This window comes from Eurytemora carolleeae, unplaced genomic scaffold, assembly GCF_000591075.1.
Source record: "Eurytemora carolleeae unplaced genomic scaffold, Eaff_2.0 scaffold50, whole genome shotgun sequence".
NCBI classification, from domain to species: domain Eukaryota; kingdom Metazoa; phylum Arthropoda; class Copepoda; order Calanoida; family Temoridae; genus Eurytemora; species Eurytemora carolleeae.
Genome location: NW_019396217.1, coordinates 20,413 through 38,267, shown reverse-complemented (window position 1 = coordinate 38,267; position 17,855 = coordinate 20,413). Strand labels below are relative to the sequence as shown.

The 17,855-nt window shown below is 32.3% G+C and overlaps 2 protein-coding genes across 2 annotated transcripts; both read right to left on the bottom strand.

Moving 5' to 3' along the window:
- Positions 1–831: 831 nt before the first annotated feature.
- On the bottom strand, positions 832–5,305 carry LOC111698398 (protein ABHD14B). Its single transcript, XM_023468724.1, has 9 exons — positions 5,180–5,305; positions 4,818–4,889; positions 4,692–4,752; positions 4,297–4,389; positions 3,968–4,048; positions 3,629–3,774; positions 2,664–2,774; positions 1,275–1,320; positions 832–1,004 (listed from the first exon to the last, which is right to left on the bottom strand). The coding sequence occupies exons 1-9, from the start codon at positions 5,254–5,256 to the stop codon at positions 900–902; spliced, it is 792 nt and encodes a 263-aa protein (XP_023324492.1). The 5' UTR covers positions 5,257–5,305; the 3' UTR covers positions 832–899.
- A 2-nt stretch (positions 5,306–5,307) lies between these two features.
- Positions 5,308–17,835, bottom strand: LOC111698404 (zinc finger protein 37). Its single transcript, XM_023468738.1, has 23 exons — positions 17,548–17,835; positions 17,081–17,299; positions 16,842–16,917; positions 16,615–16,773; positions 16,445–16,495; positions 15,906–16,004; positions 14,013–14,142; positions 13,588–13,687; positions 13,186–13,257; positions 12,584–12,675; positions 12,220–12,432; positions 11,472–11,528; positions 11,191–11,280; positions 11,017–11,073; positions 10,823–10,892; positions 10,614–10,751; positions 10,091–10,156; positions 9,913–10,035; positions 8,645–8,709; positions 8,349–8,442; positions 7,190–7,276; positions 6,987–7,115; positions 5,308–6,733 (listed from the first exon to the last, which is right to left on the bottom strand). The coding sequence occupies exons 1-23, from the start codon at positions 17,833–17,835 to the stop codon at positions 6,656–6,658; spliced, it is 2,553 nt and encodes an 850-aa protein (XP_023324506.1). The 3' UTR covers positions 5,308–6,655.
- Between the last annotated feature and the right edge of the window lie 20 nt (positions 17,836–17,855).

Sequence of the window (17,855 nt, the reverse complement as noted above, 5' to 3'; positions counted from 1 at the left end):
AAATCATAGTTTGTCGCAAATACTGAATCCCTTCGCCATGAGATAATTTTGTTAAAAATACTATTTAATTATAATATCGATGTCTCAAGTTAATACATGAAGTCTATACATATAATATTTGTGTAAACTATTTCATGTAGGCTAAACCAATATTATTTATAAACTCCTCCATGCAGCTGCAGCTAGTCAATACTGATATTTAATGTCTAGTACTTCATGTAAACATCAGTTATTGCTCCTGATCCAGGGGTATACATATACATGTAGGCTAAACCAATATTATTTATAAACTCCTCCATCCTGCAGCTAGTCAATACTGATATTTAATGTCTAGTACTTCATGTAAATATCAGTTATTGCTCCTGATCCAGGGGTATACATATACATGTAGGCTAAACCAATATTATTTATAAACTCCTCCATGCAGCTGCAGCTAGTCAATACTGATATTTAATGTCTAGTACTTCATGTAAATATCAGTTATTGCTCCTGATCCAGGGGTATACATATACATGTAGGCTAAACCAATATTATTTATTAACTCCTCCATGCTGCAGCTAGTCAATACTGATATTTAATGTCTAGTACTTCATGTAAACATCAGTTATTGATCCAAAGGGACATATTTTCTAACACGCTTTTCCCACTTTTAACATTATGAATAAAAGCAAAGTCTTTTAAGAGAAGTTTGAAATAAACCAAAGTCAAACTTGAGGTAATTTCGGAATATATGAATTATAGATTTAATTTAACCCAAAATATTGGCCGAATATTTTCGATTTTCGAGATTGCACACTTTCGAACAGCTGAGAGTAGTGATGTCCTGTTTCTAAGTAGTGACTCCTTAAAATCTACAATATTCCTCGAACATATATCCTTCTGCACACTTATATGAGGATCTACTCTGTGAAGTCGATATCGATGTTGTTTATGAAGTTATGGAGCAGGGTGTGCCACAGTTCGGGGGCGTCCAGGTAGGCAGGATGACCAGCTCCCGGCAGAACCTTTATAAAAAAATAAATCTTTAAATTCAGATACAAAGTAATTGACCACTTTACATAATTTTCTAATTTTCTAATCCCTATATCTTTGCAACCTGATTGTATACACTTTAAATATATATATAAAAAAACTCATTATAAAAATAAAAAATAATAATTATGAAACGTAACAATTCCAAAACAAAAATTAAACAGATATTTAGAAGCTTTTAAAATACTTAAAATAACGCTGAAAAAGGACACACACAATACAGACTAGAAAAACAATAAGACCTGTGGCAGAGTCGATTTCGGCAATGCAGATAAATCATCACGTGACCTAAAGAAAAACTAATAAATTTTACTCTTAATAACATCTACAATCTTTTTCATTTTAAACTCATTTCGAATCTTTCTAACAACAAGGTTTAAAGCGGCCATCTTCTTGGGATTAAATGTTGCTTTTTTGTTGCTAATAATGGCAATACAAAATTGAAGGCAAAGAATCAAGTCACAAAGACATTGCCTTCACGTTTTTATTTAATTCATTTACCAGCTCTGAGCCGGATTTTGAATAGTAAAGATTAAGATTTAGAATTTGTATTTACCAACTTGAAAATCAGGTTTCCAGGACAAGAAGCCCTGAACAACTGAAGAGAAATCATCAATATTTATAAAGGCCCGATTGAGGAAGGAGGGAAAGGACAATTTAGGGGGGGGGGGGGGGTATTATTTGCAGATCGTGTTTACTGATCTTATCACTGATAAGAATTAAGATGAAATCAAGTTGTATCATATTGTAAACCTTGGAGTATGTAATGAATACAGATATCAACTATCAGAAGAGATAAGTATGATTAGCATATAAAAAATTGTAAATGATAATACTAGTGAAAGACCAGAGATACTAGTGAAACACCAGAACTACAAGAAACTTGATAAAAAGATATACTCTTAATTACTCCAAAACGAGTTGTGAGATATATTAAGAGCTAATCGCCAAAACTCAATCTGGAATTATAAAATAATTTGCATCTCTCTTTGTATTAAAGTACTCTCAAATGCGCTCATCAACCCTTAAAGTACATACTTTTCGGTTTTAAACGTGGGCGAAGTAATGAAATTATCATTGTTGTTTATTCAGAATAACTGGACACTCACGCTCACCCCGCGCGGTCAGGGGCGTATGCAGGAATTTGTCCGGGAAAGGAGACTTAACGTCTTTCACGTGTCCAATAAGAGCCGTTCTGAGGGTCGCTATTAACAAATATTCTAACAGCAATTCTGTTCGGTTCCATACTCAATAATATTTTGCTAATGTATTACTAGATTTTCACCCCTCTTTTACTATATTTTCACCCCTATTTTACTAGATTTTCACCCCTCTTTTACTATATTTTCACCCCTCTTTTACTAGATTTTCACCCCTCTTTTACTAGATTTTCACCACTCTTTTACTAGATTTTCACCCCTCTTTTACTAGATTTTCACCACTCTTTTTAGTGTTGACTGTTCTTCTTTGTCTTGCACCAAGTCATGACAAATTACTCAATGGGCACTAGGCATTGGGTTCCTTAATCATTGTGACGATAGGGCAAGAACAAAAACACATAAGCTTGGTTTCAACGCGTCGTCTTCATATTCCAGATTATTCTGGTTAATACTGCAATAATTACCCTTTACCTGTATCCTAGTCCAGTATCCTTCTCCCCATAGACAATCATAGTTGGAGTAAATATTGAAGAATAGAACCCACTAGCTTGGGAGGTTCCTACAGGAGCTACTGGAACCCACCTATACAATACATAGCTGGAGTTTATATAGAGGAATCGAAACCACTAGCTTGGGAGGTTCCTACAGGAGCTACTGGAACCTACCTATACAATACATAGTTGGTGTTATTACTATTATAATTAACAATCAACCTACAGACAAAGTACAAAGTATATATAGAAGAATAGAATCCACGGTTCAGCTACATTTTGCCTAGTCACAATTTGCTTAGTCAAATTTTGCCTAATTTAGCTTTGCCTAGGTAACAATTCGCCTTGGTAACGTCTTGCCTAGTTCAAGTTTGCCTAGTCACATTTTGCCTAGGGTAACATTTTGCCTAGGGTAACATTTTGTCTAGGTAACGCAAGAGCATACTTTTTGCCTTTTTCTTTTTTTCAAATAGATTTAGTCAGAAATGAAAATTTTTTCAAGCTGAACCAGTTAAATTTAAATGAATTTAATGTTATAGGACAATTGAATTGCATCTTGTCCACATTCCAAAAAACATAACTCAAAACCTATAAAATGATTAAAAGTTTTTATTCTCCTCTACGGCAAAATTAGCGTGTATTTATTCTATAAAAGATAAAACATCTTTCGGCATGATATGGTATGGTAGGAAACTGAATGATTTTTAAAAAATTGCATAGTTTTTGATGACAAATTTGCAGATTTTTTGAAAATTTTCTTTGTGAAAAAATTATTGACTAGGCAAAAAATTCGCTCATATGTTACCCTCGGCAATATGTTACCTAGGCAAAATTTTACCTGGGCAAAATGTGACTAAGCAACATGTAGCTGAGCCGAACCCACTAGCTTAGGAGGTTCCTACAGGAGCTACTGGAACCCGATTTTACAATAATCGGTGAACCTACCCTGAGATGAGATCTCTGTTCTCCTTGTTTGACAGCATAGGTATGATGAATCCCCCGCTCATGGAAGGTGTAATGATGATGGGTTGGAACCCTGCCAATCCGGAGATCAGCTTAGCCAAGAACTCGCCATTATTCCGCACCCGAGCCTTTATATCAATAGTTAATAATCAATAACAGTTAAATGAACTTGCTAAAAATTTCGAGAATATATTGTGAAAAAAAGTCCAGTTACAGATTTGTTTTTTAATTTACCAGAAACGGTATCTAATATGTAATAATATATAGCGAAGCTGGGGGGAGGGGAGGGGAACATGTTTAACCTTGAACAAGTTTACAGACCTCTTTGCTTTTACCATATCCAGGTAGATCAACTGCAACAACACCGTGACCCAGAGCAGCAAGGGTAGCCAAAGTTGGAACCTAAATTTTATCAATATTCTTACTTGAATTTAGAAAATATTTGACAACTCATGATTTTTTAATTTACTGGTAGTTGATTACTTGCCTTCCTTCAATCCTTCCATACTTATTAAAATATTTTCATTTCATAGAATTTTTATTTTTTTCTGAAGATTTAGAATTTTTGCTTACTATGGCAGGTTAATTGGTCAGGGGAGCCCATTAAATGATAAAAAATTAGAGAAGTAAAAATCTACATATGATTGAACCTTGTCTATCCAGGTTTGAGATGTGAAAGCAGCGCCGTGGAGTAGTAGAACAGTTTTACCAGTTCGAACCACACCGTCAGGAGGACTAGCAGACTATACAATAATCGTTCATTCATTCAGTTCTTATTATGTGTTAGAATGACTAGTAGACTAGCAAATCAAATCAAGGGGCTTAGAATACCCAAGAATATTGAAATATTGTCAGTCCTTCCACAATGCTTTATAAGGACTAACAGACTAAGCAATATTATTTTTTAATCCAGCGAAATCTTGGTGAAATGTTGTCCTTTCCTCACCAATTTAATCATTTTGAATCGTTTATATAACTAGTGCTAAAGAACAGAAAATGTCAAGTTTCAGTGAAATACGCTTTTCTAAAAAATTAGATTAAAAACCTGGTAAAATATCTGTGCTCCATCCACATCTATAGTGTCTTGGGAAATATCAACTTTAGACCTGAAGATTAGATGCAATAATTTCATTCAAAAATGGAAATAAGAAATAATAAAACATCTGCTTACATGATATCTTTGAGGTTTGATGGAAGAGGAACGGCTTGTAAATCTACTGTTCTCCAGTTCACACTGTCCGACCTAACAATTCAAAGTTCAATTTAACAAGAATTTTTAAAAAGAATCTTAGGACCACATTACATCAATGTGACGACGGAAAAATGAGTCTTAAGATGAGAATGTTCCATATACGATTTACAACAGTGACCGCTTTAACCAGTTGTAAAAATTTTAAAGATGGAGATATCTTTAATTTCAATGAGGCCGCAGTTTTTCTAGAAAAAAGGTTGTCCTATTCCAGCTCCAATCCTCGGAAATTGTTGACAACATTAAATTATTTTTTTATAACATTTGTTATCAAATATTTATACCTGACTCCTATGAGTATAAAAAGAACAGCAGCAGTGAGAAGCCCGACTGCTCTCCATGAGGAAATATTTAGCGCCATCTTGAAACAATTTTTGCAATACTACACTAGGCACGCACAGACATTCTACTCTGTAATTATGATGTCTGAAGGCGCAACTATATTGTGTACATGTGTATAACAGTTAAACTAAATCTAAGTAATAATCTTTTCCAAAAGAAGATATCTGATGCAACCCGCTCGATTAAAAAGTCTTTTAATTAAAGTTAATGAATCTAAATGTTTTCCTTAAAAAAAAATAGAGGAAAAAAGAAGAAAATTGTTGTATTGAAAATTCTTTAGATATTTCGAAAAAAAACTGTCAAGAGTTGTGGTGTTAAGTTGGATTTTTATTAAATTTATTTTTCTAAAACTGGGTTTCGTGTAAAAATAACAGTGGTAATGGAACTAAAGAGGAAGCACTGCTTAAACCGTGGTTATTTACTTTGATTTAAACATTGGATATACTATCTGTACACTTTACATAAAATACATTTTTTACATAACAGTGATTAGGAAATTTAATCACAATAGTCAACTTCTTTTAATAACATTGCAAAGGAAGGCTAGAGATAATAGTGATGCATCAGAACATATTTTACAATGATGCATTACGGAACATATTATACAATGATGCATTACGGAACATATTTTACAATGATGCATTACGGAACATATTTTACAATTATGCATTACGGAACATATTTTACAATGATGCATTACGGAACATATTTTACAATGATGCATTACGGAACATATTTTACAATGATGCATCTGAAACATTATACAATGATGCATCGCGAAACAATGTAACATGATGCGTTAGCAAATATTTTACAATGATGAATTAAGAACATGTTATTCAATGACATTATCGGAATTGTTTTCAGTACTCAGCCACAACAAATTGGCGCAAAAGATGATTTTTTAAGTCAAGAGTTATCGCGATGCAACCAGAAATTACGTTCATTTTAATCTTATCAGAAAATATTCTTGATAAATCTTCTATTCAAATGCATCAATAAAAGGCCAATGCTCAGCTCGAGCACATGGGTGAATATATGGAAAATATTTGTGAGTATGATTTTTAACAAAAATTTCAGAAAAAAAAATAGAAGAGAAGACGTATAATATCTATTTATTATTCTATATTGGGATATTAAACCCTTTAAGGTCCCGTATTCAACATGGGTAGGGGAGGGGGGAGTTCTGACGAGATAAATTTGTATATTTCTGCTATACAGGCCTAGTTAGTTAGGATTTGTAACACACTAAGGAGTATAATCTTATAAAATTATATTTATAATTGTTTAATTACGCACAAGATGCGGGACACGCAGATTTAAAATTAACAAATAATTGAACATAGAGAACTTTAGAATATTTATCTGAAATTTGTTCAGGTTAAACTGGTGAAATGTCGTCTTATCTTGTCCTTCCCTTACTGATCTAAGGATCTCATTCGTTGATACATTTCAGCCAGAGTATTCTGTCCGGTTCCGAGTCTTTCTCTATGCTCCTAATATAATCAATTCAGTTATTAATTCATTTTATCATAGTTTTTAGTATTTTAATAGTTAGTTGTTTGTTAAATGTTTTTCTCTCTTATAATTCTTTCATTTTTTATTTTTAGCTTAACAATTTTTAAATTTTTAACATACTTAATGATTATCAAGTTCATCAATGTTTATTAAAGACAACGGCATTCTATAAAAGTGCCTACAAGCGACATCAAGAACAAAAATATTAGTTATGCTTTTGTGTAGTTTTACCTGTAAAACTCGTTCCCGCATTTCCATAGCCATTCGTTCTCTTTCCCGCTCCCGCTGTTCCGCCATTATGCGTTCCCGTTCCCTTTGCTCTGCTAGCATTCGCTCTCGATGTTCCCGCTCACGTTGCTCCTAAAACAATATATTGGAATTATTTTTTTTTAATTCAAAGAAATTTTTACACAATAAGCGCTAAAAATGAAAACCTGAATTTGTCTATCCCTCTCTGCGCGTTCGCGTTGTTCGATGAGAACGCGCTCCCTTTGCTCTAAAAGCATTCTCTCTCTCTGCTCCTAAAAGCAATAAAATATTTTGTTGTCAGGATTTAATTGAGAGCTACCATTATCTCAAATAGATTGTAAAGTACAATAGATGGCAACGTAGAATTTGTACGCTCTCACTACAGCTGTATTCTAACGTCACAAGTGTCAACTCAGTATTGTGTCCGACAAAATTTTTAATAGTAGTGATAATTTTAAAATAAAGAGCTTATCTTACAGTGAAAAAGGTGAAATTTTATGTGTTATTTATTTTCTGTTTTTACACTTTTTTATTTATCTTAAAAAACATGTCAAATAATACGAGAAAATTTCGTTTTCCTTGTTATATTTGACACTTGTGACGTCGTGTATAATTGATCCATTTCTGTTGCCACCTATTGTACTTAATAATCTATTTGCCATTTTGGGTGCTTAAAGCAAGATAAACAAGAGAGAAGAAGAAAACTTTGAACAGGAAAAATTAGAAGGGGATTTGAGCTTTACATTATCTATTTTTTTCACCGATAACGAATAAAGACAAATACAAATGGCAGACGTCCCATCCCCCCCCTCTATGTCCTACTCGAGATAAAAAACACTGGAAAATGTGTAAAATGCCCCCTCACCCCTTCCTTCAAGAAAAGCTAGGAATGCAAGAGCTGACACAGTATCATGACTGAAGCAAAATTTAAATACAAACAAGGGAGAGAGTAACCTTGCCACTCTCAATATATAGAATATAGATACAGGGCTCCAAAAAATAGTTCTGCCTCTGCAATTTGGCTAGCTGCAGAAAACATCCAAAAAATTCATTTATTTTTATTTTCAAAATTAGCCAAAGTATGATTGAAGGTTGGACAAGGAATGGACGATCAAGAAGAAAGAATGAAAAACAAGAAATATAGAAGTTTCAAAATGTTTCCATCTGATATCATATTGAAATTTAAAAATATGTAAAATTTAATTAGAATAAAATTATTAAAGTTAAAAATATTTGCCATTTTCTAGTAACAAAATAATTAAAGAATTCTATCCATATTTCTGAATTAATTCTTTTTTAAGAACACAACTTCAGACTGCGGGGGGGGGGGCACCATCATTTTACCTGGAAATATCTTTCATGCTCTGACATTCTCTGTTGGTCTGGAGGCATATATTTCTGCTCAACCTGCTCCGGAATCTGGTATTTCATACCCTCACTGATACCATTATAAAATAAATTCCAGTTTTTATACAGAAAAATATATGAAGAATATATAAACATAATTCCGAACTCTCTTATCTGAGTGAGTCAAATATATTTCATTTTACTTATAGCTTTCTTCCTTTAAGTCTATGCTATATTTCGTCAATCCTTTAAGGATAAAAATATCAATAAAAAAACTTTTAATTTTAATTGACCTGATATCATTCTGAATAGCGTGCTGAATAAGACTTTGTTCCATACTAGAACCAACACCTAGATCCTACAAAATAAAGATCAATCAATCAACCTGTAAATATCACTTGGTTAATCTGTCCCTCAGTTAATCAATCAACCAGTTAATCTATCACTCAGTTAATCAATTGACCAGTTTATCTATCACTCAGTTAATCAATCAACCAGTTAATCTATCACTTAGTTAATCAATAAAACAGTTAATCTATCAATCATTTATTCAATCCAACAGATATTCTATCACTAAGTTAATCAATCAACCAGTTAATCTATCACTCAGTTAATAAATCAACCAGTTGATCTATCACTCAGTTAATCAATCAACCAGTTAATCTATCACTCAGTTAATTAATCAATGAGTTAATCTATCACTCAGTTAATCAATCAAACAGCTAATATATCAATCAGTTAATCTATTACATCAATAAACCAGTTAATCTATCACTCAGTAAATAATTCAACCAGTTAAACTACTATTCAGTTAATCAATCAACCAGTTAATCTATCACTCACTTAATCAATTAACCAGTTAATCTATCACTCAGTTAATCATCAACCAGTTAATCTATCATTCAGTTAATAAATCAACCAGTTAACCTGTCACTCGTTAATAAATCAACCAGTTAATCTATTACTTAGTTAATAAGTCAATCAACCAATCAGTTAAACAATCAACCAGTTAAACAATCAACTAGATTATCTTCATACTAGTTAAACAGTTAACCAGCTAATCTATAAACCAGTTAATTTATTAATAGTTAATCTATCAATGGTTAATCTATCAACCAGTTAATCAATAGCCAGTTTATCTATCAACCAGGAAATAAATCAACCAGGTAGTCTATCAATCAACAAAGTCGAAAACAATCAATCGCTTGACCCATAAACTGACTTTAAATACAGTTTAACCCATATCTCCGGAGACATTAAAACAATTTATAGAATGTTTTTTTCTAACCCTACTGATAAAGGAATGATGCAGATATTTAGTTTTTTTGTATATAAATAATTATACAGAGATCTTCAAAACTGTTCCCGCATATTTCATGGCTTTTTACTTATTTTACAATTACTGAGATTTAGTTTTTATAGTATTAAACCCATTATAAACTTGTTAAGACGACATTTTATAATTTTTTTCGAAGTCTCCGAAGTTCTATTAAAACTGTAATTAAATAATATTATTCGATGCTGAATCAAATCTATTAGTCTAAGATGATTAATGTTTTACCCCTGTATGAATGCTATATTTGTTGTGCTCGTAGAGAGCTCCAAACTTATCCTCCCTCGGAGGCTTAACCTTCACGACCTCAACCTTTCCAACCTCCTCTTCCACAGCCTCCGGGTCATGCAGCTTAAAAAAATATGTTAAATAAAATATCTCGAATCTAAATTTTTTTATGACTTACTCGAGCAAAGTTTTCTGCCAGTGCTTCAGTTTTAGCTATCACAGCGGCTTCACAGGTTTCATGCATCTAAACATTTATGGAAAAGTTTAAGAAGTGGGAAATTATTTATTTCTTTCATTCAAATATTCTTAACTTTATTTCCACCCTACCCCACTAGGGTGGGACCAGGGGTCCATATAGTTCCATCTAATAGGATCCCAAATGTTGATTGATTGATATTAGTGGCAGAATTTAACCATGTTGTTATTGTAAACAATTGGAAGTTTGATGTCAAGTTGTAGAAAACATTTCATACTGCAGAAAGTACACATTTCTGAAGTGTAGTACACGTAAACAAAAACTAGGTAAAGTTCACAATGACACAGAAAGTGTATTTTTATGCCCCTAAATGTATTTTCAACCCCGATTCCATTTGGGATCAGAAATGGAATTATATGGACCACTGGGGTGGTTGTGTAAATTCTAAAAAATAATATCATTTGAAACTAAATAAAGGTTTTGTAAATTCTGTATTCTAATGTACCTTGTACATATCTGGGTACATGTCTTCAAGCTGCTTAATAGAAGTATTAGCTGAGCAGTGTCGTTTCTCTATGTGTTGTTTTAAGTTGTCCTTCCGACCAGATTTAAATCCGCAGATCGGACATGCAAATGGAGTTGCCTGAAACGTTACAAATGATATGTTGAACGCATATTTTTTATGTTTAATATTTATATCAAAGTGAATTTTACCTTAAGATGTGATTCAATATGTCGGTCCAAATGATTTTTCTTATTTGTCTTGTAATCACACATATGACACCTAAACGAATAATTTCTGAAACTAAAAACCAAAAGTATTCCGGACTGTAATAAGCATACAAATTAAATGATGTCCAAAGAAAAGATTTTTTTAATATAGATGAAATAAAACCAAGATGGCCGACCTGAATGCAAAAATGCCGCGATGTCCTTTCTCACAAAGTCTCGCTTCTGCTGCTCGTCTAAAACGGAAGAAAAATTTTAAAAATGTCATGTTTCAATTCATGTAATAGTTTAGTTTAAATTAAATTAATTTCGATTAAATTCAAAAATTAGAGTTCATTTCTTTTTTGCATCACCTGAATTTCTTGGCGCACCCTGTACAAGTAAAATTCATCTCGCCAGTATGATGGGTTAAATGGACAGTCAACTCAGATCGATATTTAAACCTAAAAAGATTTCAGTAAAATTTTAATAGTAAGATTTTAGTATGGATCAATGTTAAAGTTTAAGTTTTAAATTGTGCACGATCTAGATAAAGTATATTTTATCTAATAACGTCGGCGCCTACTGGCCAATATATTATTGAGAAATAAAATTTGTAATTCCCCTGAGTCTAAAATATTAGGAGAATACTTACTCCTTCCCACAGTGTTCACAAGAGAAATTCTTCTCGTGTTTATGTGTATGCACAGTTCTAAAAGTTAACGATTTAAACCACTGGATAAAATAGATAACATTAAGCCTGGTTCACCGAAAGAAAGTAATTCTAAATTACGAAAGAAGTAATTCAAAAAAGACTGTGAACCGCATCAAAAACCAATTCAAATGAATGAAAGAAAAAAGAATAATAACAATATTATCATCGTAATTTTGGCCAAGTACAGAGTGTCCCAAAAAACATGGGAATCAAGAGACGAATCCGAAATCGTCTTTGTAAAGAATTAACGTTGTATTACCTAATATCACTGGTCAAAATAAAGTTACGTCTGCTAGATTATATTTCATGTAAACGGTATAAGACTGTTTTGTTATTCTGCAAAACGTTGTATGATGTTCTGTAACATTTTTGTAAGAAAAACAGTGAAGAGGAACAACTGTACAGTTTTTTTTACAAGAATTTCTGATATTGCCAAGTACTTTACAGTATGCAATAAAAACATAAACAAACAAATTCTTAACTCTAGCAGACTGATTACAGCTTTCCTAGTAGGCATCACCATAATAAATCAAAAGATCATCTACAAGGACGGTATCAAAATCCTCATTGAATTCCCATGTTTATTGGGACACCCTGTAGATTAGGACAATCAATTCTTACATTTTTTTTTCCTACGAATTTTTTCTCAACCTACATTTTAAGTTTTTTTTTGCAAATCTGAACTTTCCTAACGTGCTGTTTCATATTGTTGGCCGTGATCAGGTTTCCGCAGATGTCACAAATTTTTTTCCGTTTTCGTTTATCACTTCCTCCCTCGTGAATCAGGTATATATGCTTCAAATACAACTTTTTCTTCTCAAAAACTTTGTCACACTCCTCCCAACGGCAAACATAGTTCCCGTGCTCGTCCCGTGTTATTGCGTCGAAATCTATTTTTATTCTAAGCAGGAAAAAAAATTAAACAAGGTAAAACATCAAGGTTTTTTAATATTTATGATCAGATTAAATTATTCTTTTTTTCTTTTCTTTCTATCTAAATCCTTCTAAAGTTTTACGGATAATTCTCAAATGCTACTTATTTTTCAGCTCACCTCTCTTCCACACATTTTTTTATAGTTTGTTTTTCTGTTTTTGGTACTGAAGTTGCTTTAGTCCTAGGGGTAGATTCAAAAGTTAGACCAGCCTAAAAATAGAAACATAATAAAAATGAAAAAGAAAAAATTGTGTGTAAAAATATTTTTTCGCTGAAATTGATATTCTATTTGGATTTAGATTGGAATTTTACTCTAGGGTGAAAATTCCTTAAAGGAAGTGGTAGCTAAAATAGTAATAATGTATTTAATGATCATTATCAACTTACCGACTAATAATGTGTTTAATGATCATCATCAACTTACCGACTAATTATGTATTTAATGATCATCATCAACTTACCGACTAATTATGTATTTAATGGTCATTATCAACTTACCGACTAATAATGTATTTAATGATCATTATCAACTTACCGACTAATAATGTGTTTAATGATCATCATCAACTTACCGACTAATAACGTATTTAATGATCATTATCAACTTACCGACTAATAATATATATAATGATCATTATCAACTTACCGACTAATAATGTATTTAAAGATCATTATCAACTTACCGACTAATAATGTGTTTAATGATCATTATCAACTTACCGACCAATTTGAGACGTCATCATCTAGAGCTTCCGGATGTTTTCTCTTTATATGCTCGCGTAGTTTACTAACCTATATAATATTAATATTTATATACATCTAAACCGGGGTCGGGAATTCATAATTGAATATCCATAGTTTAAGAATTAAGTTATTGTTGCTTCATACAAAGCTCTGATTTGCAATACATATATTTTAACAACCCAATATCGTAGACCTTAAATGCTATCAATTCTATTATATCAAATAATCTAAATTTAAAATATCAAAGGTTTACACCATCCGGTTGTACAGATATAGAGATTAGGAAATTTGAGTTTGTGAAAAAGATTAAAAAGATTCAATTCCTTAAACACAGTTGAAGTTCTTAATTTAACATTTATTAGATGAAAAAAGTATTACCGCAATACCACAGTAACTGCATGTATTTTTAGCTCCGTGTGTTAGATCATGCTTTAACCATCCTTTTCTTTTAGCAAACACCTTTCCACATTCAGGAACCCTGTATAAAAATGTGTTACAGTTGAAAAAAACATTCAGGAATTATGTACGCAAATGTATTTTACACTACTGCAAACACATTCAGGAATCAGGATAACCAGGAATAATATAAATTGATTGGATGACTTACAAGTCTTCTTTGACCTTAAAATTAGCTTGCGGCATTCAGGTAACCTGATTATTATATAGCAACATTTTGTAATAAGAAAATAATAAAAAATGTGGTCTGCCACTTATTTGCACTCAAAAAATAGTAGATATTAAAAATGTTGCTTTAATTTCGATTTATTAATAAAACCATGAACATGACTTTGGAATTAACTTACTTGCAAATCCACCCACCAGGAACTTTAAGCTCTAAAGGAATTCTTCTCTTCTTCTTCTCAGGATCATAAGGAACACGAACAATCTTCTTCATCTTCCGGAATCTGTGTCCTGAGTCCCAACTTTCGTTACCTATGCATAAAAACATAACAACCAATATCCAAAAGCACCCCCCTTCCTGATTGAGGCGAGATTAGGTTTATATTCGGCTGGGGTTTTTTTTCATGTGCCTTAAGAATATGTTGTGCGTGTTTTAGCATAAAGACTTGAAGAATAATCATTATATTTTGAACAACACAAGGGTGAGAATTTTCTTTAAAAATCCCCCCCCCTTTTCCCCCAGATATAAGTGATATTTCGAGGAAAGTATTAAAAGCTTTGAGAAAAAAACTTTTCTTTTGACATCCATTTTTCAAGTTTTTTCGGCTCCAAGAGTATCAAATATCGTCCAAACAAATGTGTATGTATATTAATATCGGCCAAACAAATGTGTATATATATTAATATCAGCCAAACAAATGTGAATATATATTAATATCGTCCAAACAAATGTGTATATATATTATTTCTATCAATTTATAAAATTTTATGAATATTTAATCAAAGAATCACAGAAAACTCGCAAAATTGTAAAAGAAAATTCGCAATTTTCCCCCAGATATAAGTGATATTTCGAGGAAAGTATTAAAAGCTTTGAGAAAAAAACTTTTCTTTTGACATCCATTTTTCAAGTTTTTCCGGCTCCAAGAGTATCAAATATCGTCCAAACAAATTTGTATATATATTAATATCGGCCAAACAAATGTGAATATATATATTAATATCAGCTAAACAAATGTGTATAATTATATCTATTAATATCGTCCAAACAAATGTGTATATACATTATTTCTATCAATTTATAAAATTTTATAAATATTGAATCAAAGAATCACAGAAAACTCGTAAAATTGTAAAAGAAAATTCGCAATTTTCAGTTCTGGTCTAATTTTTAAGGAAAAGTTGGTTTAATGGCTCTTCAGGTTTCAACTGAACAGCGCATATTTATCACTTTAGAATAAACCATAAAGAAAGTAACTAGAGGATTTAAAGTACCTTTACTTAAAAATTATACCAGAACTGAAAATTGCGAATTTTTTATTACCATTTTGCAATTTTTTTTGTGATTCTGTGATTCAATCTTTATATTACAATTTGACAGAAATAATATAAATAGACATTTTTGCTTTTCTGCACTTTTGATTTTGAGAGAAAAAAAGGTTCGCGGATTTTTTTTTGGACCATATGAGTACCAGAAAAAATTAAAAATTTCCAAAAAATACTGAAAAAAAACACCACACAGAAGATTTGCACAAAAAAAGTACAACTTTGCACCAGGCGCCGCTAATCACACTTTTTTAATCACCATGTATATTTTGTTTGTTTTTTTGGACGCTTCTTTCTTAACTTTATTTTATCTTATTCGTGAATTTTATTGTTGTTTTTACCCCTATATTACCCTATATGTGCATAGCTTTATTTCGTTTGCATTTATTTGTTGTTTTTGTTTTTAATATAACATGACTATTTTGATTATGTTGTGGTTTCCAACAAAATATATTATGGCAAAAATGACAGTTGTTTAAAACCTAGGTGACTGGTTGGAGAGGGTACAATCATGAAATCAATGATTTTCAGAGAAGACCAACAACACTCTTCAGGGGTATATTTTCTTCAAAATCACTCCCCCAATTATGCAGAATTTTTTTTTCAATGTAAGGTTTTTTTTTGAAGGTTTCAGGATAATAGAAACCACTGTTGATTTATTTGACCTTCTACGTGAACGTTCTTTTCCAGAAGTCGAGTTTACAAAAAACCTGAGGTAAAATATACTTGAGAGAGTAGACTTAGCTTACCTAGATGTTCTTCGTCATTGTCTTGAACTATCTCCTGTTTAATGTAGGGCTGGTTGTCTTCAGTCTTCACGTACTTACTCTCAACATCCAACTTCACGTCTAGATAATTTGCAATACAGGGATATATAATTAATTGATTAATTAATTACAATGTTAGCATTAATAAGATTGAATTCTAGGCACAGACTAATTAAATATTGTTAAAAAATAATTAATCCGATTAGAATAATGACAACTTAAAGTTAATGAGACAAAAAGGTTACTAATGAATTTAATTTACATAAGACTAGCTTGAAAACCCAGCTTTGCACAGGTTACTCATAGGTACACTCGCCGTTTACCCGCACTTGATCGTAAATTACGATTTTTGCTATTTTTCCCGATAAAAGTCGACACACTCAATTTTGAATCTCAGAACCAAGTTAAGAACATTTCCGTGGTTCTCCCGAGTCGAGCTCTCCAAACAAACAAACAGAGATTACAACTTTATACATAGAGAAATATACATTTTAGATATTAAAAAAGTAATCAAAACAAACCTAAGAAACTCTCGATATCACCACTCCCAATATCAGTGAAGGGTAGTCCAGCTGAAAATAGTATAGATATTATTTATTGCTTCGTATGAAAAAAATAAAATGTGCCAATGAAAAAAAACTCAGAAGATTTATATATTTATATATATTCAATAATTAGGTTTTAACCTCACCTGAAAGATTTGTAAACCATTTATCGCAGATGTCGCAAACTCGTTTATTTACGGCGAAATTCGTGCAGTTTCTGTTAAAATATTTAACTTTCTTTCCGTTCTTAGTTTTCTTGATAAGGATACAACGGATTTCGTCCTCGAAAAAGCACTCTTTCACAGCTAAAATAATTTTTAAAAAGTCACGCCAAATTGACTAACTGGATTTTAAACAAATCTCGTATTTTTACCTAAAACAATATTTTCCTCAAAACCTCCGCAGTTTCTTCTGTCTGGAGTTATCAGGTTTTGTGTTTCAACCGAATCCTAAAAATAAAGATTAAATTTAATTTTTTAAATATTAATGTATCTGATGCTAACTACTACACCATCCATTGGGTCCAAAACATTCTAAATTTGTTGATTATTATGATTTATACTTTACTCCTGAACATGAAAATATTTAATAAGATATAATAATGTGTAAAACCTGAATTGTTTCAGCGGGAACAAAGACTGTCGCTTCTTTTCGTCCTATCTCGTCTATATCTTCATCCTCATCATCATCATCTTCATCGTCATCATCATCTCCTTCCCCTTCTTCGTCTCTCATTTCTTCTGTTCCTGGTTCACCTTCATCCTCCTCCTCTTCTTCTCCATCCTCTTCTTCTTCTTCTTCTTGGTCCATCATCTCTTCATTTGCTATGTCCTAATAAAAAAAATATAATTTACATTTACACAGGCGCATTGAAGTGGGGGGGAGACTCCTTTACCCCCCCCCCCCTAATTATAATGTGCACTCAAATTGGCCCTAAATGAGCCCTGCCCTGATGGTTGTCTAACGGGGAGTAAGAAAAGTAGTTGACAAAAAATGAAAAGTCACCGATCTCACATCATAGAGTATTCTCCCCCCCCTTTTCTTCCAAAAATACAAGAGTACCACCTATAAAAACTTACCTCAGCCTCTAGATCTTTGTCTCGTTGTTCTTGTTCCTTTTGTTCCTGCTGTCGTTGCTGAGCTTGTTCTTGTTCCTGCCGTTCTTGTTCTTGTTGATGAAGCCCCTGTTCTTGTTGTTGACCGCGTTCGTGTTCCTTCTGTTGAAGTTCTTGTTCTTGATCTATTTGCCTGTGTTGTTGGTCCTGAGCTTGAGGTAGGTGCTGATCTGGATCTAGGTCCAGGTTTTGAACCTGGTTCATGGAATATCCTGATGGTAGGAGCTGGTCCCCCAGACCACCTCCTTCCATTCTTTACTTTATACTCTGCA

Bases quoted from the DNA above. Each gene is read 5' to 3' on its own strand.
- LOC111698398 (XM_023468724.1), bottom strand. From the start codon at position 5,256: ATGGCGCTAAATATTTCCTCATGGAGAGCAGTCGGGCTTCTCACTGCT. The intron at 3,775-3,967 runs GTCTGTAAACTT...ATTGATATAAAG, and splicing joins GATATGGTAAAAGCAAAGAG to GCTCGGGTGCGGAATAATGG. The intron at 2,775-3,628 runs GTAGGTTCACCG...TGTATTGTATAG, and splicing joins AACAGAGATCTCATCTCAGG to GTGGGTTCCAGTAGCTCCTG.
- LOC111698404 (XM_023468738.1), bottom strand. From the start codon at position 17,835: ATGGAAGGAGGTGGTCTGGGGGACCAGCTCCTACCATCAGGATATTCC. The intron at 13,688-14,012 runs GTAAGTTAATTC...ATTTTTATACAG, and splicing joins CCTGGTGGGTGGATTTGCAA to GGTTCCTGAATGTGGAAAGG. The intron at 7,277-8,348 runs GTAAAATGATGG...TATTGCTTTTAG, and splicing joins AGCATGAAAGATATTTCCAG to GAGCAGAGAGAGAGAATGCT.